General features: G+C 35.2%; 1 protein-coding gene across 3 annotated transcripts in view; it reads left to right on the top strand.

Moving 5' to 3' along the window:
• The window catches only part of Slk (STE20 like kinase), a 65,625-nt gene that overhangs the window by 35,474 nt on the left and 7,320 nt on the right, over positions 1-22,831 (top strand). For 2 of the 3 annotated variants that reach the window (XM_004866495.4, XM_021245659.2), the window contains 12 exons: positions 205-354; positions 3,164-3,236; positions 3,757-3,951; positions 4,440-4,521; positions 5,691-5,819; positions 6,177-7,547; positions 9,882-10,012; positions 10,372-10,495; positions 12,113-12,292; positions 14,673-14,765; positions 21,575-21,704; positions 22,355-22,479. In XM_004866495.4, coding sequence (XP_004866552.1) covers positions 205-354; positions 3,164-3,236; positions 3,757-3,951; positions 4,440-4,521; positions 5,691-5,819; positions 6,177-7,547; positions 9,882-10,012; positions 10,372-10,495; positions 12,113-12,292; positions 14,673-14,765; positions 21,575-21,704; positions 22,355-22,479 — 2,783 coding nt within the window. The remainder of the gene's footprint in view (positions 1-204; positions 355-3,163; positions 3,237-3,756; positions 3,952-4,439; positions 4,522-5,690; positions 5,820-6,176; positions 7,548-9,881; positions 10,013-10,371; positions 10,496-12,112; positions 12,293-14,672; positions 14,766-21,574; positions 21,705-22,354; positions 22,480-22,831) is intronic. The other variant, XM_004866496.4, reaches the window with a different exon arrangement.

Here is a 22,831-nt window from a genome sequence, read left to right as displayed (position 1 = left end):
TAATTATACAATTCAAAAATAAAATGAGATGTTGAGTTTTATGTCAGTAAAGTATTCTTTGTAGATATTAGTTCTAAAATAAATTCACTGTATATGATCTTGACAAGACCACAGTGATGGTATATACTGGGGTGAATGTAGCATGCATGATGCTATGCTTTCATTGTGTAAGAATGCAGATCTTTTTTTACTTTGTTTTTATAGAACTGGAGAGACCTTTAACTGAATCCCAAATACAAGTAGTTTGCAAGCAGACTTTGGAGGCATTGAATTATTTACATGATAATAAAATCATCCACAGAGATCTGAAAGCTGGCAACATTCTCTTTACCTTAGATGGAGATATTAAGTTGGGTAAGTTATTCACCTAAATAAATTATTTGAATTTGTGCTCTGAGATTTACCCCTATGTGTATGTGACTTAATGTTATTTTATTACTAGTCAAGTATGTGAAACATAAAATATTACTCTCTACTAATTTTAAAACACTTCTGTGGATAAATATTTGTTAACTCCCAGAATTCCTAGTATAGGTACCTAATTTAAAGACAGTTTTAAAAAAGAAAGTAAGAGAGGATAGATTTTTATTTTGAAAACAGCAAATTTTTTGAAGTGTGGTTAAAATTTTTTCCTTAAGTTTTTGTGTGTAGACTTAGAATTTATAAATACTTCACTTTTAGAACATAGTATAGTATTACTCTGTTTTTTTGGTTTTTTTGGTAGTACTGAGGTTTGAACCCAAGACCTTCCCCCTGATCTACATCCTCAGCCGTTTGAGACAGGGTCTCACTAAGTCACTGAGTTACCCAGGCTAAACTTTAATTTGCAATCTTCCTGCCTCTCAGCCTTCCAGAATGCTGAGATTAGAGACTGGTACCATCATTCCTGGCTTCAGTTTTATCTTTATTTACAGAATTGTGTCTAGCAGAGTTTTTTCTGTATTTAGTTTTACGTTCTGTTGATGTGGTACCCTTAAACTAGCAAAGTATCCTTAGGTTTGAAAAAGGTATCTAAAATAAATATAAGGACTAGCATTTTTATTTTGTTTTTTATACCAAAGGAAAAATTGATTAACTTCCCATAAGAAAAATGAGATACAGATTTTAGATTGGGGATTAATAGCATACACATGCACAAACAGAAGGAAGATACATAGATATATATCCTTGTTTAAATATACCCAAGATACAAAATTTTTGAAAACCTAGTGATAAAGTCTAGTGTATATTTTGGAAGGATATTAAAAAGACAAAATATATTCAAAGACCATATTGATAACCAATGATTATAACCATTTTACTTTATCATGACATCTAAACAGGTGATAAATTTTATCCTTTTTAATTGTGACATAAACACAGATACAGAAAAGCACACACAGAATTGTATAGTTTAGTGACTTAGTAGCCTTATAGACAAGAGCTTTGAAAACAACACCTAGATCAAGAAATCATATATTGGCAGGCACCCGGATGTTCTTCCATGTGACTGTCTCAGTCACCATCCTTTCCTTCTCCACACTGTTTTATAATAATCACTTCCTTGTGTTTTTTATGACTCATTTACTCTGTTCAACATCCTGTGTTTAGATTTTTAAAGTTTAAACTTGCCCACATATAAATTTTGATATTTCTCTCAAGTCTTCCGTAATTTACAGGTTCCATCCCAGTTCCTTTCTTATATGATCTACATTCTTCTGGAGGCACTGTCATTCCCAAGGGAGCAGTAGTTGATTGTTTGGGGGTAAAAATATTACAGTGGTTTGTGACCGTACCTCAAAGGCCCATGGTACATATACAGTGTATGTGTAATATTAAAATTTCATGGGTGCAGGTGGGATTAGAAAAAATTGTCTGCAGTACTTCTTAAGGAGAGTATTGATGAAAGAATGGTGGAAAAATTGATCCATGCACCTAGGCTAATGATGGCGAACCTTTTAGAGATGAGTGCCCAGACTGCAACCCAAAACCCATTTTTCACGAAGTCCCAACACTGCAATTAAACCTGAATATTGAGGTTTTAGTTTAGAAAAGAACTCAGCGGGGTATGATGGCACATGTCTGTAATCCTAGCACTTGGGCGGTTAAGGCAGAAGTATTGCATGGGCTACGTAGTTCAAGGCCAGCCTGAAATACACAGCGAGACCTTGTCTCCAAAAAAAACCCCTCAAAAATAAAAACAAAACAACTCATACATAAACATCTTTTGTCTAAAAAAAAAAAAAATACAAAAAACAACACACATGCCATAGGTTCGCCATCACTGATCCTAGGCTGTTTGACCTGTAGCATTTTCCTCTACCTGGAATTTGCATTCTTGTGATCATTTCAGTAAGTTCCTCTTTATTTCCTTCGAATTAGTGGATGATTCAAAGGCTTGATGAGTCTCAAGTCTGATCCTTTGGCAAGAAGAAGTGGTTTTGGCATTCTTTCATCAAGAGCCACACAATGTCAACTTTTTACTCTTTCTTTATGTTAGTTGTTGATGGTTAATATCTAGGTTTCTTCTTTGATTTGGGCTGTAAAATGAATTCTATGTTGTTTTCATTTATTATTTTTGTAAAATTTGATATTTTCATTTATTATAAATTAACTAGTTATCTAGGGATATAGTTCATATAGAAAAGATAGGAAAATGCTTTTTCCTTTATTTAGCAGTAAAAATAGTTATCTGAGCTCTAAAGTGATAAACCTGTAATGTTGCTGTTCTTTATAATTTAAATGAGAAATGTAAAGTTCCCAATATTCTTTTCTTTGAGGAGGTTGGTAAGACTGATGTCATAAAGATTGCTTTAGTGTAAGTTCTGTTTTTCACACTATAGAAAAAACTGTCTAGGGATTTAATTGCAGTGTAGCACTAATTGTCAGGTTGTTTTTGAAGTGGATAAACTATTTTAAAATTACTATTTTCAATTCTGAAGAATGTATCATTTAAAGATATCTAAAGATGGTGGCATTAAATTTATTAACACCACGCTTCTTCAGTAGTGTTTTTTGGAAGGTGGTATAAAGATGGTAGTCAAGATTAGAGTGTAGCAAATTTATTTCTTTATTTTGCTTACTTATTGAAGATTTGAAGTACTCCTCTCCACTTTCCTGTTGAATGTAATTAACTATATTTAAAGGCTACTTTTAATGCTATTGTATAATTATTTATTTCAAGCCGATTTTGGAGTATCAGCTAAAAACACGAGGACAATTCAAAGAAGGGATTCCTTTATTGGCACACCATATTGGTAGGTATCAGTTTTTATGAATTTATAATATTAGTCATGTCAGCAGTTTTTTCCCCCAGTACTGGGGATTAAATATAGAATCCAGAACCTCCTCACTGAACTACAACCATGGCCCTTTATTTTTTTATTTGGAGGCAGGTCTTGCTGAGTTGCCCAGGCTGGGCTTGAACTTGGGATCCTCTGCCTCAGCTTCCCAGACTGTTTGAATTATAGGTGTTCACCACTATGCATGGCTAGCACTTATTATTCCTGATCACTTTTGCCTACATAATTTTTGTTTGTTTGTTTTATTGAGATAGGGTCTCACCATGCAGTTCAAGCTGGCCTTGAATGCACTGTGTAGTCCAGGCTGCCCTCAAACAGAAATCCTCCTGCCTCAGCCTCCTGAGGGCTGGGATTACAGTGCCACCATTTGCGCCACCATGCCCAGCTGTCTTCATAATTTATTATACTGTCTGTGTGGTTTTCAACAACTGTGCTTAAATTAAACATCTTGACTTTGAATTCTCTCTCTTCCTAGGATGGCTCCTGAAGTGGTCATGTGTGAAACATCAAAGGACAGACCATATGACTACAAAGCTGATGTTTGGTCCCTGGGCATCACCTTAATAGAAATGGCTGAGATAGAACCACCTCATCATGAGTTAAATCCGATGCGAGTGCTGCTAAAAATAGCAAAATCCGAGCCCCCTACATTAGCGCAGCCATCACGATGGTAAACTATTCTAAACTAACCCTTTTAAGAAGTAAAACTTGCTGTTTCAATCTTCTAATTTTCCAAGGGTATTTAATTTTGGGCATGTGGTACAAAGACCACGTGAATTACAAAATTAATTTTGGATATTTTTCAAGACTTAAGGACTATAAAAACAATTATAACTAACTTTTCCATGTATTTGAAAATTTGAATGAGTTGAGTTCTACATGAAAAAGATATTTTCTGTACTGTGAGAAAGTGAGTCACATATGTGGTTGTGGAATTTAGTATAGTAGAATTTTTGGCATATTTGAATATATGACGATGTCTCAGTGTCTGTGTTTCTATTTAGATTTATTTCTACCATATATAATCAGAAGAATAAGTTCTATAAAATTTTATTCTATTAGCTTGTTTTCTATTGTTGATGCCATTCTTAATGAAACTTAAGCATGAGTTATCAAGGAATTTTATTTGAATATCATTGTTAAAATTTTATTTTGAAGGTCTTCAAATTTTAAGGACTTTCTAAAGAAATGCTTAGAAAAGAATGTGGATGCCAGGTGGACTACATCTCAACTACTGCAGGTAAAATAGGGATAATATGACAACAGCAAGTCATATTGTTTTAACGTCTCTTTTTAAAAAGAGTATGCAGATTCATTCATTGTGTTCTCTTTGCATTTGAGTTTCTCTACAGAAAGCCAAAATTATGATAGAATAGTTGCATTTGCTTTACAGACGTATGCTGCCCTTATAAATAGGCATTGAGTTTATAAGTCATTTCTCTTATGCTTTAGTTTATTTAGTTTAATTATGTTCCTTTCACTTTCATTATGTCTAATTACTAGAAAGCAAGCACCTTGTGAGCAAGGACCATTAGCTTATTAATTTTTTACATGTCTCTTTAGTGAGAATAAGGGTTGTGATATCAAGGTGATTGGATAAATTTAATTTTGGTTAATAGCTGGACCTGTTTGTGATACTTGAAACAAAAGTTTGTCGAATAAGTAATGTTTATGGGCAGACAAATAGGGTAACAAATTTGGGGACAATCACTGCATTAGGATGAGTTATTATGTAACTGCTGCATTGTAGTGTTTTATACTGATCTATTTATCTGCGGGGTACAGGGAAAGCAGGAAGAAATTGCCTTGGTGTGTACAGGTGTATCCCTAGGGTGTACCTTCTCGCCCTGTTTCACTATTCCTACGTTTGAGGGCCCTGGTCTGTGGCAGACCCCGTTACATATTGATGTACAGAGATGATTAAAATGTCTTCTTCCTTCAAGAATATTAGAGCCATCTCAAAAACAAAACAAAACATGTATTTGTAGATACTTTAACAGAATTCTAAAGCTTTTTGTGATTTTTTTTTAAAAGTTGAGGTTTTGATATGATTTATGTAGTTAATTACTTCTTAAGAACCAATAATATACTGACTTTAAATTTTAATTTTTTATTATGAAATTTTTAAATATACAGAAAAATATTTGTACAAGTCATTATTTTTGAAAATTTTTTTCTTTGGATTCCTAGGGAAAAAAGCACGGATCCAGTTGTGGGGCAACTATGAGTTTTGTTCAATCCCTTTCCTCTCCTTTCCTTTCCAGATATAACATCTTCTGAAGTTATTTGTGTTTTTCCTACATATAGGTTGTATTTTTACCATGTAAGGATGTGTTTTATATGTTTTGGACACTGACTTTACAAGGTGTCTCAGTTGTTACTGAGCGTTCTCTTTTTAATGATCAACAGCATCCCTTTGTGACTATTGATTCCAACAAACCAGTCCGAGAACTGATTGCAGAGGCAAAGGCTGAAGTAACAGAAGAAGTTGAAGATGGCAAAGAGGAAGATGATGATGAGGAAATAGAAAATTCTCTGGTCAGTATTTTGAAAGGAAATTTCATTTAGTAAGTTTTTTTTTTTTTTTTTTTGGTATCGGGGATCGAACTTGGGTCCTTGTGGTTGTAAGGCAGGCGGCAGAATCACTGAGCTAAATCCCCGGCCCGAAAACCTAAATTTTAGAGGTGAATAACAAGGTTGCTCCTCGCTACCAATTTTCATCATGTTTGGTTAAAACTATTATTTAACATTTATTGTTGAATAATTATCATTATTTTTAAAATTTCAACTTTTCCTGAATACAGATATCAGATCATTGTTATATATATAAACATTGTTTTGATCATTATCTTGAGGTCATGTTTTAACACTAAAAATATATAAAATCTTTTTTAGCCGATACCTACAAATAAGCGTGCCTCCTCTGACCTAAGTATTGCCAGCTCTGAGGAAGATAAACTTTCACAGAATGCTTGTATTTTGGAATCTGTCTCAGAAAAAACAGAACACAATGCTTCTGGAGATAAATTCAGCAGCAAAGTTCTTAATGAAAAATCTTGCACTGATGAAAAAACTGTGGAGGGTGTTGAGGAACATGGGAATGATGCACGCTCAGAAGTTGCAGCTGAACTCCCTAATCCAACAACAGTTCCCCAGGAGGATGGAAGAACGGAGAAGAGACCCAAGCTGGATGATCTGTCTGACATGGAAGACCAAGAAATGGTGGACATTGATTTAGCCAGTGAAGGAAAAGGAAATAATACAGACGCTGTAGAAACAAATATTAAACGTAATTTGAAACCTGAGGAAGAAAGGGATCAGGAAAAGCAACAGCTACTTGAAAATAAACCTGTAAGATCTGAAAATAGCAAAGACACCACTATTCAAACAGGTGATTTAGTATCTGAAGAGACTGGAGAAAAAGAGGCAGATATTCGCATAATTGACAGTGGAGTTCTGCATACAAAGGAAGACACACAAGAGAAATTGGGAAAAGATGATAAAACTCAAAACGATGTGATCAGTGATACAAGCAATGTCGTAGAGAGAAATGAAGATGTGGGTGTTGCTCAGAAGGCAGTTGAAAACAGCACCTTGGATGTTCAGAGTAATGATGGGAAAGATGCACTTGAAGTAGCCCAGAAATTAATAAATGAGGTCACACACAGTCCCGAGGCTGATGGTACTGGAGAAGTTCCTTCTGTTACAGAAATCGTAGCGACTAATGACATAGATAAAAAATTTGTGGAAAATAAATACGAGAAACAATTAATCAACAATTCAGAGAACATATTAGACAACAGTGAGGAGACAGGGACAAATGAAGTTGAAGAAGTTACTGAGTCAAGTAGCACTGAAGAAATAGAGGTGAGAAGTACAGTGATTGATACTGATGAAGAGACTATCGGAAGTGAAACTCAGGATGCTCATAAAGCTATTACTCAGCTAGACACAGAGCAAAAAGAAATCGCATATGAAGTGCCAGCTAAAACAGAACCTCAGGTTCCTGCAGCTTCACAGCCCGGTGAACCTCAGCCTGTTCCAGTTCCCAGTATTAATATCAACTCTGAAGATACAGAAAATAAAGGAGAAATAGGTGCTTTATCAAAAACTGAAACCATACTGCTACCAGAATCTGAGAATCAAAAGGAAAATGACACTGATTCAGGCACCGGTTCCACTGCTGATAATAGTAGCATTGACTTGAATTTATCCATTTCTAGCTTCCTAAGTAAAACTAAAGACACTGGGTCAATATCTTTACAGGTACGTGGATGTGGGTCCTTGTTTGGGCTTTTCTTTGTCATTTTGCCAGGTTAGATTTTAGTGATTTCTTAAAAATAAGACACTTTTAAATCAGTATAATAGGAATCCTGTGGATTCTTTTGAGATACTAAGAAATCAGTTAAAAAGAACCAAAGAGTGGGCTGGGGATTTAGCTCAGTGGTTCTGGCACCTGCCTTGCAAGCACAAGGCCCTGAGTTCGATCTCCGGTACCAAAAAGAACCAAAGAGAGATTCTGGATGTAATCTTTAAAATTTTGGGTAGAACCTACTTAGTTTTGTGAACCTGATACCAGTGGTGCATTGTAGTTGTTTAGTTTGCATATCGAGGTGCTCGTTTAGCAAGGTTCACTAAGGTATGAAAGAACTGAAAAATTGAAGGGATTATGTCCGTTTTTTGTTTTTGTTGTTTTTCCTCTTGAGACAGGGTCTCACTATGTATTTCAGGCCGGCCTTGAACTATGTACCCCAGGCTGACCTTAAACTTTCAATGATCCTCATGCCTCAGCCTCCTGAGTTCTGGGATTATAGTCGTGGGGCACCACGCCCAGCCAAAAATGGTCTCTTTTTTAAGCATATTTAGGATGTAGACAATCCTTGACTCACCACCGGCTGCTGCAGGTGAACCATTCTTGCTTCCTTACAGCCCTGCTGCTCCCATGAAGCCCATGGTAGGGAAAACACACAACCAAAACCCAACCCCGGAACACTAGGAGCTGTTAGAGTGTAATTCTCAAAATCCTAGTGTGCTTAGGTGTTACCAGGGGAGCTCTGAAAAAGCCTCTGGTTAGTTCCAGGAATTCATATCTTAACAGAAAGGCTGGTGGAATTCCATTACAGGAGAATGGACTCCCTCTGGAAAATACTTCTTAGAGACTCTGGGTTGATAAGTTACAGAGGAGAAGATTCAGAAGCAACTCAAGAAAACTGACTTAGGGACAGGACTCCAGGGCATGACTGCTCACCTTGCCTAGCTACCTCAGAGGATTCCATGTCTTGCCTGGATTTTCTTCTTTTTTCCAGTTTATTTGTTTCACTGACTGGAATTCCACCATTCCTAAATCAATTACATAATAGCCTCTTTTAAAAAGGCAAATACTTTTGTGAGAATTAAGGCACCGTTAATTACATCTTATTAGGAGCTGAAGGAATGTGGAATTTGGAGGGTAAGGGAGGCAGATCTGCTTTTTGGGGCATACCAATGGTAGATTTAGAGGAAGTTTGGGGCAGTGACTGTCATCCAGGATTCAGGGAGAGGAGCAGGCGGCTGCAGAGGATGCTGAGAAGGTCCAGAGGCAGGTATTTAAAACTCTTGCGCTTCTTAAATTTTTGTGTTCTCACCTTCCATTTTTGCTATCTTTGCTTTCTAAACTTTTTCCTCATATCAAAACCAAGTAGTTATCTGCCATCTATACTTAATCTCTTTACCAAGATGTATCTGTAGGGACGTTATACTTCTGTTTGCAGTTTTAAACTTTTGGGTACCTGTTGAGAAACAGTTTGGTCTTGATAAGGAATTCTAGGCAACATCTAGAAGGTAGATCTGGTACACTGTCCTAGTCCCTCTGGTAGAACACATCCAGTTCTGGTCCTAGGTGGAGAAGTACTTTTGATATTAATGCTACTGATTAAATAGATTTTGATTCTGAGAACCTTTTCAAAAAAACATACCCTTGGGCCAGGCATTTAGCTCAGTGGTTTTGCGGCCTGCTGTGCAAGCGCAAAGACCCGAGTTAGATTCTCGGTACCAAAAAAAAAAAAACATACCCAGCCACACTCAGACCCATTGCTTTAGTTTTTTAAGGGATGAGTCCCAGGAATTCTTTTTTTAGAGGGAGGGGTCTCACTATGTAGCCCAGGCTGGCCTTGAACTTGCGGTGATCCACCTGCCTCAGCCTCTCTGGTGCTGGGATTTCACATATGCACAACCATGCCTGGCTCAAGGAGTCCATTTTTAAGTGTTTTGTCAATGAAAAAGTAGAGGTAACTCAGAACTCATAAAAGTGAAAAGATGACAAAGTAGTTGACATGGAAAAGTCACTGCGTGTGCCTAATTATATAGTGTCATAAAAGTTTTATGTACACATCATCAAAATGCCTGTCACTTTTTAAAAGATTTGATTTCTTCTGTAAAGTCAAGTCTTAAGTCAGATGAGGTTTAAGGTAATATAACTGGTTTCCCAGAAGAGTCGTATTACTTTATATTCATACTTTATAGGCTTTATGGCTGTTTCGCTACTTTATTTTTAAAGATTATGTTTTCTACATCCAGTATTCTGTATTCAAAGCTTAACTAATAAAATAAAATCTCACTTAGGAAACAAGAAGACAGAAAAAAACATTGAAGAAAACACGCAAATTTATTGTTGATGGTGTAGAAGTGAGTGTCACAACGTCAAAGATAGTTTCTGATAGTGATTCTAAAACTGAAGAGTTGCGGTTTCTCAGGTGAGTAGAGAAACAACATAATGTTTTAAAAACTGGTTTGTGACTTGTTTTCCCAAAATCTGAAGAATAGAGAAATGAGGGTAAATTCTTGGCTAATTTTGGATTATTCTTTTTCTAAATTTATTATTATTATTTATTTTTGAGACAGGGTATGTAGTTCAGGCTGGCCTTGAACTCACTGTGTAGCCCAGGCTGACAGTCCTCCTGCCTCAGCCTCCTGAGTACTGGGCTTACAGATGTACACCACCACGCCCAGCACTTACTCTCTGTTTAAAAAACAATTTAAAGCTTTGTAAAAAAAGGTATTGATTTGAAGGTGTAATTTTTGCAGTCTTCCTCTTTGTTATTACTTTTATCAGACGTCAGGAACTTCGAGAATTAAGATTTCTTCAAAAAGAAGAGCAGAGAGCCCAACAGCAACTCAATGGCAAACTACAGCAACAACGAGAACAAATTTTCCGGCGCTTTGAGCAAGAAATGATGGTAACATCTTAGATTTTTGTACCATTTTGTTAATAATGATATTTAGCACTTTAAAAATAAACCACTAGTGGTTTTTAGAATTTGTTCTGAATCATTAGATTTTCCTGGTTTTGTCATGTGTTTCTAGTCTGTATCTCTGTGCTGTTCTGAATGCCTTTTTCTTTTTAATCCTTTTTTCTTGGAAGAATCTTCCAATTTCAGTTTTGTTATCACTGATTTATGGTATGACAGGGTCTGTATTTTTTCCTGTTTGAAGTCTGTCATGAAAACTTGGAAACATGAAGCCAAAGTTTACAGAGTTCTTAGATGTACCTATTAGTGCTTCATTTCAGTTTAGAATCTAAAAAAATCCAGAATCTAAACTAATCCAAAGCTAAAGCAGTTGTCTTCAAGCCTGGCTAAGAATTGGAACTTCTTAGGGGCTTGTTCACAGCACCCTCTCTTCTCTGGCTCCTATAGGGAAGCCTCCATGTCCTGTTCATTGCTGCTATAGAAAACAGTGCTGACTAGCTAAGGCAAATTGTTGTTGAGTCCTTCGGTTTTTTCTTGTGTCCACAATTTAAAAAGGAACTAGTAATGTGATACAAAATTTTATTAACTTATATTGATCATCTAGCTTAATGTAGGTTAGGAAAGAAATATTTGAAATAATATTTAAATGTACATATAGTCCTTCTGTGGTCTTGTAATTTTAGATGGTGAGGATTGTTTTGCATGAAATGTGCCATTGTTGATTTTATGTATTGGATAACTGCAGATGCCTAAGAAAATAATGAAATTCTGTTTGCATTGTGTATTTTTATAGCATTTGTATTTTCTTTTCCAGGGCTATATGAGAATGCTTTCTCTCTTTCCGCCAAATATTTTCCTAAGTGTTTTGCTTTTCAGTTTCTTTAAAAAAATTGTTTTACAAATATTCAACTGTACCTCTATCCAAACTCGCATGATTACTCAAATCCTATACAGTATAAGTACTAGTCTTTATTGAAACAATTGATTTATAATTGCAAAATTTTTGTTTCAGTAGCATAGGGTGTTATTTTAAGACTCTTAATGAAGAGTCAATCCCCAAATGATGAATAACATTACATTATTAAGATGAAGTTAGAGCCGGGCGTGGTGGCGCATGCCTGTAATCCCAGCACTCGGGAGGCTGAGGCAGGAGGACTGCCACGGGTTCGAGGCCAGCCTGGGCTCCATAGTAAGTTCAGGGCCAGCCTGAGCTACAAAGGGAGACCCTGCCTCCAAAGTACAAAAATAATAATAATAGTAATAATTCAGATAAGCCCTTCAATTTATCAAAAAATTTCACTGAATATTGTCATTTTTCTAACTTAAATAATCCATAGCAACTGGATATTCTTCTGGATTTTCTAAAATTTTTTAACATTCTACTACTTGTGTAATGGAAATAAAAATACTTTCCATGTTAGGTAAAATCCTACTTTCTGAAAATTTTCTAACACTTTAGTGTATTTGATTTGTTCAGTACTGCAAAGGTTATATCATATCATTAAATTTAAATATAGTTATGTGCTCTTAGTAAACATCTTCACTATAATGAGTTAGTATGTGTGTTAGAAAAGTTAAATCATTTTAAGCTACAATGTTTTACAGAGTAAAAAGCGACAGTATGACCAGGAAATTGAGAATCTAGAAAAGCAGCAGAAACAGACTATTGAACGACTAGAACAAGAACACACAAATCGCTTGCGAGACGAAGCCAAACGCATTAAAGGAGAACAAGAAAAAGAGCTGTCCAAATTTCAGAATATACTAAAGAATCGAAAGAAGGAGGTATATTTACCGTTTTTAATTATTTATTAGAACAGGTTTTTAAATGTAAATTTAAGACTGCCTAAGGAAGTCGGCACAATACCTGGTAGTTAAAGAGCACCCATCACTCCTTTGTTCTGTCTTCCCAACACTGATACAGGACGGTAGTAGTAAGATCAGATGTTATCCCCATTTTGCTGCCAAAAAACTGGAGGAAAAGAGGTTGTAGTGGCCTAATCACATTTATAAACTACCAGTCCAGAATATCCCGTCTAACTAAACCCCAAGCCAGTCTTCAAATTAAGTCTAATCTATATTTCAGTCTGCCATTCCTCTTTTATTAATGTAATATTTAAGGCCTTGTATGACAGTATTTTTCAGGAAACCTTACTTCATTGGTGTTTGTCAGTGATACCAAGTAATTTATTTTTATATTTGTCATCTTTAATTCATATTTTTAGCACTTTTTTTGATTAGCTTTATTGATTTTCTTGGACATTGTGCCAACCAAAAACTATTGAGTAATTTGAAATTTGAAATAATATCTATAAGCTTAATAAATTGAGAGATACTTTGAAGAATTAAAAGTGGAAAATTTCTATAAATCAGTTAATTAGAATGTTTCTTATTTTTCCTAAAGTTCCAAACTGTTGTAGAATTTATTTGCAGTAATATTTTCTGTAAAAGATTATCATTGATTTGTAAGGAGTACAATAATTTCCATTTATTATTGTCTTTTTATCCCCAAATTAAAATTAACTTCACATCTAAGAAATTTTCAGAAATAACTTTATGATTTATTCCATGTCTTCAGCATAGAAGGAGGATTACCTTTTAATGTTACAAAAGATCCCAGGGAAATAATTGTAAATAACTCAGTTAGGATTGGAACAAAAAATCTCAACCAAATTAGTGATGCATTTTCACTTTCGTTACCCATGTCAAATACCCAGATTCATTGATTTTTAACATTTAAATTCTGAAGAAAAAAGTGGAAAGTATATAAAATTCCTTACACCTCCTGTCCTTTACTCATGTACAACCTCCCTCACTCTGCTAAATCTTAAGGGTGTGGTATAGGATAGATTTGAATGTTAGTAAACACAACGTTGGTATGTAATTTTATTTTATATGTCTGTTTCTAAAAATGAACTTTTTACCATTTATTATGTTTTATATAGAATCACTGTATACCATTATGGGAATATTTGTTAATTTTCTTAAAATCATGGGTAGTTTTTATTCAGGGATTATTCTTTGTATCAGATTAAATTAAAAATTTTTTACATTTTAATATATGACTTAATTCTAAATAAATAGGTTTCTTGTCATTGTTACTGTTTTGGATAGGAGAGTTTTACCTAGTGAACATGTTTGATATCATGTTATGCATATTTCAAGTAATTATGTATTTTTTCTTTATTGCTAAACTTCTTGCATTTGGGGAGTCTCTTTCTTTTATTGGTGATTTGGTTTCATGAGAGATTACTGATGGGAAATTTTAAATACACTATATGAAATTGGAATCAGTCTTTCTGACCATCGATGGCATGTGGTGATTTGGAATCTGGTTTCTTTTGGTGCTTCTACTTGTAAACAGATGATTGTTTTTCATAGTTGGATTATAGATCTATTGTAGATGGATTTCATATCTAGGATTTTGAAATGATTAAGAGAAGGAACTTTATAGTATGTCTGGCATAATAAATCAGAGTTTATTCAATTTTAAAGTGTTTATACTGCTGACTTGAAAGCTGACAAGCATGGCTTAAATTGTCAGCAAAGGAGAATGTTATTTTCATCTACAAAAAATCATCAGACACATTCATTTTTATCACACTGTATAAAAAGGTGTGTTTTATGGAAAAAATTTAGTACCCATTTGTTTCTCCTTTGCAAATTCTAAGGCTTCCTTTCTGTTTTTCTTTTTTCCTTTTTTCCTGTCTCATTAAATGGATTTCATGTAGAATTATTTCTTTGGTATTATCAAGCCAGTTATAAAAGTTGGCACTTTTATAAGTGGCATTAGTTTTTCTTATGTTCCCTGTTTTAAACAATGTGAATATAATTTTATGGTCTTTCAAGGTCAGTTGAGTTTATCACCTTTAGTTCACCATTAGTGCTGCAAGTAACCCTTCAATGATTGCCTTTGTCACTTTAAGAGAAAATACATAGAGTTAACTAAGCAGCTAATTAACCTTTATGTGCGTGGTGTCCCTTTCTGCTCTGAAATTAAGCATGCTCTATCCTTTTATTCTTTTTCACCAAACTAACACGCTAATGCATGTTGAAAGGAACTTTTATGAAACAGCGTTAATACTTGACTGGTAGCTTGTCTGCTCACATAAATGCTTGCTGTGGAGAAAGCATTATCCCCTTCCTGCATGCTTATACACTGTAGGTTTTAAATGAAGTGGAGAAAGCACCCAAAGATCTGAGAAAAGAGCTCATGAAACGCAGGAGAGAGGAGCTTGCACAAAGCCAGCGCGTTCAGGTAACAGCAGCAGCTCACGCTACTAAACACAGAACAACACTGTCTCACAGCTCAGTAGACCTGGCTGAAAGGGTCGACTTTTAACTGTAGTTATTCTGTGATGACTTTTCCCCCATTCAGAGAGTCCCAGGGTCTTTCTTTTAGTGCTAAATTCACACTATCGGTGATGTTGTTGCTAATATGAAAGTGAGTGGATTGTTTAGGAAGTTGACTCCAGATGAAAGAAACAAATGTTAATGTAAAACCCACTGCTGTCTAATTTTAATCATGATGGAAGTTGTTTTTTTAAGTAGTAATGCTAGTGTTTAATAGAAAAATTTTAGGATAGAAAGTAGGGGGTGAGTATATAAAAATTGTGCTTAGGAAAAGAATGCCTGTTAGAAGACTTACTTCTCTATAAAGTTCGAAACTAGAAGAAAAATGTTAAATGGTGCATTAAACATTACTTTCAAGCTTGACAACATAAGCAACTTTAAAATCATATTTTGGTTGGGCATGATGGCATATGCCTGTGATCTCAGCACTCAAGAGGCTGAGGCAGGAGGATCACCATGAGTTCAAGTCTAGCCTGGACTACATATCAGGACCCTTTCTCAAAAACCAATAAAATTAGATTTTAAATATTAAGTATGTTATTTTTCTTTTTGATTCAGAATCCAGCAGTTAAGTGAATAGACTGTTTTTACTTACATGGAGTTAAACTTGATTTTAGGTTATGGTAAGGTTTTGTCATAAGATGGGGTGTCTTCTTTAAAAAAGTAAATTAGTATTTTTGACAGAATTTCCACATGACTTTTTCCACAGGTCTTTTATGCTTAAAAAGGTGAATCCTTTCATCAAGTTTGTATTCATCCTGGAGGCAAAGATAGAGAAATGAGTTCAATTTTTAGTTAAAAATGTCAAGAAAAGGAAGGAGAGACATGAAATATATATTAATTATTGCTTTGAATTGTTCTTTTAATGTAATTTTTAAAAGTGGATCCAAACTTTTGGACTTTATAGACCTGTAGAGAAAATGTAGAAAGAACAAAAACCACTAGGGATCAGGACGTAGATTGCCATAACTTCTTTTGTGAAGTAAGTTATTTTTAAACTGCCATTTATTTGTCACAGTGATTTTGGAGGAGAGAATATTCTATGAAAAATAGGGAAATTATAATCTTAGAATTTAAAATTTATAAAGCTAGCTTATTTGAATAAAATTACCTTGCTTTTTTTTTTTTTTTTTTGGCTTGCTATGAGCCAGAGAAACATCTTGGCAAGGCCTGCTGTGGGGATTGCTGGTTGAAGGCGACAGCATTTACTTTCTGCCAAGCGCTGTGCTGAAGCTTTACGTGCTCGCACTGCTAGCATGTGGCTCCATTTCAGAGTGAGAGAGCCAGGCTCAGGCAGGACGAGCGACTCTCAGGGTCACTTGCTTGCTTATGGTAGAGCCAGGGCTCTGATCTGGACAAGTTAGCCCCACATTCCGTCACACACCACACATACTGCCTCTCAGGTTTAGGCCACCCACTCTGCGCCTCGCCTGAATGCTCATGCACTCCGTCTGGTGGTTGTTGGCCATTTCTTCTCGACAGAAGTTCAGAGGAAATCCTTGCTTGCCATACTTCTACTCCCGGTTAACTTGGCTTTCAGACCGGATAATAAATGACAATATAGTCTTGCCTTATAGAGGAGTATAGGCTTCTTTAATTCTAAAGGTAATACATCAGACTTGAGCGTTGAGATTGAGAATTTAGTGTTGGATGAATTCGGTGACTCAGTGCTTTGATATGTCTTTGCTGAGGATTTTTCAAATAATTTTGGGGGCTGGCCTACATTTTTCCAACTAAAACAAACATTTAGTGGAAAGTTTAGAATCTAACAGATTTCAAAAGTATTTGTTTACCCCTTTGATGAAGTCACCAAAACTTGATAACTTTACAGTCTAAACTGTTTTTTTGGAGAATTCATTAATAGTAGCTGTATAGTTGTAGAGCTAGAATGTGTTTGACACTTAGTACAGTGGTTTTCAGATTGTTCTTCCAGCAGCTGTTTAGCGGGCCAGGACTGTGGGTCTGTGAGCTCCTGGTTCTTCTTTAACTAAAGCAGCACTACTTTTTTGTTTATTTATTTATTTTTTCTTTTTGGTACCAGAGATCTAATTCAGGACCTTGCCCTTGCAAGGCTGGTGCGGTGCCACTGAGCTAAATCCCTGGCCCTTTTTTGTTTTTTAAACAGAGTTTTTTGGTGAGTTTTTAAAAAGGAGTTTTGCTATTGAGTGTTCTAAACTCAGTAACACGCTAGAGTTTAGAAACCACTGATGGAGTTCAAATCTTTCATTCTGCAGATCAGAAAGAGGCCCCTCTAGTAATTGAATTGACTTGACCTAGGGTTCAAGAAACAAAACATCTGTGTAATTATTCTTGACATTTACAGAAAGTCATTCAGATATATTCTCACCTGGGAGGTGCACTGTATTCTGATCCACAGGGTGTTGCTCAGGTCATGATTCAGTCTTTTCAGTTGTCATCCTGTGCAGTCTTCAACGCCCAAATGCAGGACGTAAGTCCCAAGTGCCTGTGGGAGGATGCCTTCTCCTGTCCTACCTGCTCTTTCTGTGACTCACATGTGCCTTTTCATTGTTGCCTTCATTCGCTAAAGTCTAGAGAATTAATAGATGATTGTGTCAGTAATGACGGTACTATTAGTACCCTGGCACGAACTTTATGGTACAGCGTCCTTCAAAAGCTTTTGTATCTGGTTTTCTTTGCCAGCCCCCTAATGCGGGGATGGAGTACATCCATTTCACTGATGAGAAACCAAGACACAGAGGACTCAGTGATCTGTCAAAAGCCTTTTAAGGGGTTAGTGGTAGGGCTGGAGCTAGAACACTCAAAATAGTGTTCTTCTTAAACCTACCCCATCACAAATTTTAATTTGAGACTTTAATCTTTTTAAAGAGAAGTAAAATATCTTCCCAATGATATTTTATAAGTTTTGCACATGTGAGAAATTGAATGCTGTGATTAGATTTTTATCTTTGTGTGATGTTTTGATTGCTTATGTTTATGTAGATGTTTTAATGATGGATGTGGTCAGAAAAGCCATGATAAAATAGTGATTTTAACTCTAGATCCCATTTATTCAATTGTCAATAATGAATAGTGAGCTGCTATTCTTGTTACTATATAGTTTTAACTAAAGTCTGGAATTCTAGGCTGTATTCTTTCTCACAGTTGCCATAGGGGAGACTAACTCATTTATAATTTTTGTTTGTGATGTTTGATACATAACTGGAGTAGATAGAATACAGCTTTGATTTCAACTCCTCCTTTTCTCCCTCTGGCAAAATTAGATTTGAAAAAAATTATTGGCAGATGTTTCACTCTTTTTACAGTCTTCTAAATGAATTAGCAAAACATGGATTTTTTTTTAAATGGAAGGGAGAAATTACGAAGTACAATCACTTTTCTGATCATTACCATTTTTGAGTAAATCTTTTGAGTTAAAATGATCAAATTCTGTATAAATAGCCAAGTGTATCATAACCTTTTCATAGTTTTCTAGAACCCAAAGTTGTAGTTTTGATGGTTATAGTTATTTAATTAATAAAATAAAATTCCTTATCAGAATTTAAGTTTGTACTTGTAAAGGGCACTCTTTTTACAATTCATGTGACTTTTTAAAAATGACTTGGCCTTACTAGTTTTTTGATTGTTGTTGTCTGTTATGTAATTTCTAGTGATTAAGCCCATCTTTTTTTTAAGGTGAATACAACTGGCTCAATCTTTTTGTAATGTAAGATTTCTCTTAGTTCTTAAAAGTAATTTCTAGTTACAAATTCTATTATGAATGTATTATACTTGGGTTTTGAAGTTAGAAAATTTAAGGAGTACACAATAATACTAAAATTTCATTTCTTTTAAGGTAATTAAATATATTAGTGTGTAAGGAAATAATTTGTCAGATAATTTTAGCTTTAATATAAAAAATTCATTTATCTCTATGTTATTATTCAGACTCCGCTTACTTATTTAACTGTGAGGCAGCTGGGTTCTTTGCAGACTCCGATTGTTAGGAACCACTTCCATACATTGGCTTTGTAACTGCCTACCTTGTGCCAGGTGTGGTTGATGCACACCTGTAATCCCAGCACTCAGGAGGCTAAAGTGGGAGGATCACCATGAGTTTAAGGCCAGCGTGAACTATATAGTGAGGCCCAGCCTCAAAAAAACAAAAAAGTCCAAAAAACAAAACCTGCCTACCTTGACTTTTACCTGTTGGTCCTTATTTTATTTCCTAGAGCAGCACAACACTACTTCTACTTGCTCCTGTGCAGCCATTCGAGCCTTCTGCACCCTAAATATTAGCTGCTTTGGGGCACACTTCTGTAGTCCTTTTGCTCATTATTGTGAGGTGTGGTTTCTGGGCCCTTTCTCTGAGCTTTGAGTTTTCTGTGGTGTGCGTTTGAACTATTGAAGTGGGATGCTAAGGGAAGAGACTGACAGTTCAAGACCATTGGTGCTGGGGGTCAGTACACTGGGAGTTCCTTGAAGGTAAAACTTTTTATTAATTTTATTAACCCTGTAACTAGTACAGTGCCCAGCATTTACTAAGTGCTTAGTGAAGGCTTTCTTTGAATTAAACTCTTACCTTGGGTAATGTAGACATGGATATATTATGGTAATTGACCAAAATTTATGTAGATAAGAAATTACATTGACTTTAGTAGCATGATTTATATTTACCTTTTATTTTCACACATTTATTGACTTCATTCTGTACTTTCACATTTAATTTCTTTGCATCTAAATGTAAGGTTATATACTAGTTAAGTTAGATCCATTGTTTTTATTCATGAAGATATTTTTAAAAAATTCTTTATGCAAACCAATGATTAAAATGTTGATCAAAAGAAACTTTTTACTGTATCTGTAGGTTATGTTTATTAAACAAGTTTGCATATAGAAATTTTATAATTGAAATTAGAGAAAAAATTTAATTTTTATTATAAATATTTACTGTAAGTTGGGCATGGTGGTACACACCCATAACCCAGCACTCAGGAGGCTGAGGCAGGAGGATCACCGTGAATTTGAGGCCAGCCTGGGCTACATAGTGAGTTCTAGGCCAGCCTGAACTATACAAGGAAACCCTGTCTCAAGTAAATAAATAAACACACAGATACACATTCAGAAAAAGAAGCTTGAACAACATTATTTGTTATAAGTTCTTAAAACATAGGCATGGAGATTTTGTATCTGTTTAATAAAATTTAAAAAGCCTGTTCTAATAGTTGAATTTAAATATTCTTTAAAATTTTTTGACTGTGATAAAGCTAGATATCTATAGTCAAGCAAGTAAGTATATTTTATAGAGGCAATTCATTAGTCTTTTTGTTTTCTTCTACTATATATTTATACTTGTGCTAAAATACAAATGGTGATGCAGAAAAAACAGGAACATTTATGACTGTATGTTGCTTTTTTTCGGGGGGGTCTACTGGGGATCAAACTCAGGACCTTGAGGCCGGTGAGGTACCACTGAGCTAAATCCCCAGCCCAGACTCTGTTACTTTAACATGACAGTCTGAAACGATTATCTCCAGAGACACTGTCACAGGCAGAGGTTTTGAGAACCTGCTAGACCCTGGAGTGCCCCCAAGGACCAGGCTAATAGTGACCAAGACTGTCTCCAACTCTGCCCAAGGCCAGGTAGTTCCAAATGGGTTTGGGCTTTGACCTTCTTTTGGATATACGAGAGGAGGGATTATAGATGATGTGCTGCTTCAATCTCAATACATTTTAAATCCACAATTAAATTGATCTGCAAATCTCTTGAGCTAATCAGCTGTTATCACTGCCAAGAAAGGGAGGGAGATCCAAATTTACTTAATGCCAAATAAATGCAGTTATGCTTACTGGCAAGCATAAATTTGGCAAATTGTATGTACTCAGTATTTGTTGAATGAATTAATAAATTCCAAACATGTTGGTAGAATTTCATGATTATAGGACTCCTGTTTGTAGACTTACAACATTCCTAGTAGTTCTAGTTTACATTTGTGTAGCCATATATTACTTCTAATTAAATCCTCAAATGATTGTTCTTCCATTCAGGCACAGGCTAGTCTTATCTTCCTCTGGTTAGTGCAGTCATGGTATTTTTGCCTTACTCTTTATAACTTAGCAAAATAGAGTGTAAAATTCTGAGGTCTTCTCTACTTATGAGCTCATTATTGCTTTTCTTCCTAAAAGGTACTTCCTGTTTATTCTTGTACTAGTCATGCAATAGTGGAATGAATAGTTTTATAAGTTGTAAATTTATTGTTTTCTCAAAACTGCTAATGTCCTAGGGCATTTTAATTATGAATGGGCTATAAACATTTTTGTGTGTATCATTCTTAATAGTGAATTTAGAATATTTTGTATTATAAAGGTTTTTCCTCAAGTCGAATTGGATGACTAATATGTTTATATTATATATGTACTATATAGTTTTGGTGATTTTAAAATCCTGTGAACTTTGTAAACTTGGTTATTTTATTTTATTTTTGGTACCGGGAATCGAACCTTGCACTTGCACTTGCGAGGCAGGCACCAGAACCACTGAGCTAAATCCCCAGCCCTAACTTGGTTTAGAAATCTTATTAACCAGTGGTGATTGAGCACAGTAGTGGAGTGCTTGCCTGGCGTGCATGATGCCTTGAGCTTGATCCCCAGCATCACAAAATCAGTCAGTCAATCTTATTAAGTGCAAATATATATGGTCATATATATAAATGGATGCACAGCTCAGATATTTATTAACTGGTGGTTATCTAATAGGAACAAGATTTTGTTCAGAAGCAACAACAAGAATTAGATGGCTCTCTTAAAAAGATCATCCAACAACAGAAGGCAGAGTTGGCCAACATTGAGAGGGAGTGCCTGAATAACAAACAGCAGCTCATGAGAGGTATATGAGATTCCACAGCATGTTCACATAGGACGATGTCTCCAAAGCATTGCTGAGATACACCTTGGAAATTATTTGAATGCTTTCCTTTGCCAGAGTGGTAAAGGAGAAGATAAGGAAAGTTATGTAAATAAGAAAAACATTCCGAAAATTAAGAAACTGCAAGATGCAGAATTCCTTTGTGACAATGGAAGTGAATATAAACTTATATTTAAAGCAGGTTGCAGTGTGGCTCAGTGGTAGGTCGGGCGCTGAGCACGCACAGGGCCATGGGCTGATCCCCAGCACCGTTATTCAAAACAAAACAAAACAAAACAAACCCACCTTAAATCATGTTCCTGTCCAGTTGGTACTACAAATATGTCTGAATAACTGCAGTTAAAATTTGGTATGCTTAATAGCTACATGATGGAATGGAACTTAAGTATTTATTCCCCCTACAAATTAGCTTCGTTTTTTTTTTTACAGTACAAAATGGAATTTTGGGGTTCATGGTAGGATATTCCCAGTTTATAAGATGATAAACTAGAATGGAAAGTGGTAATAGATATTTCTACATTATATGGAACACTTATATAAATATTAAAGTGAAGAGCAAAGTACATTAATAAAAAGAGCCAAGTGACATTTTGAAAATTATTTCATTCCAGCTCGAGAAGCTGCCATTTGGGAGCTTGAAGAAAGACACTTGCAAGAAAAACACCAGCTGCTCAAACAGCAACTTAAAGATCAGTATTTTATGCAAAGACATCAGCTTCTTAAGCGCCATGAGAAGGTTAAAGGAAAATTTTCTTATTTTTTTGTTCATTTTAAAGTTTACAAAGAGTTTTTATGTTTCTTGACAATGAATTTTTTAAAATTTCCTGTCTTTTATACTAAAATTTCTTTGATGAAATTTAATTAGTTGTATCTTGATCATGACTGACTGCAAACTTCTACAACTTACAAGGAAGGTGATTAATTGCAGTGCTTAACAACCTGCATTAGTGATGGCAAATCTGTTAGAGCTTTCAATAATAAACAGTCAGCTGTGACATACATGCCATAGGTTTCCTACCACTGAATATTATAATCTTTATCTTGTATCTCAGAGGTAGCTGTTTTAGCTCCAGTTATGGCTCAAGTAT

Source organism: Heterocephalus glaber, unplaced genomic scaffold (genome assembly GCF_053883595.1).
Source record: "Heterocephalus glaber isolate CG9 unplaced genomic scaffold, H.glaber_assembly_v1.0 deba00001498, whole genome shotgun sequence".
Lineage (NCBI taxonomy): Eukaryota > Metazoa > Chordata > Mammalia > Rodentia > Bathyergidae > Heterocephalus > Heterocephalus glaber.
The sequence above is the reverse complement of the archived record's forward strand: the minus strand, read 5'-3'. Positions and strand labels throughout refer to the sequence as shown.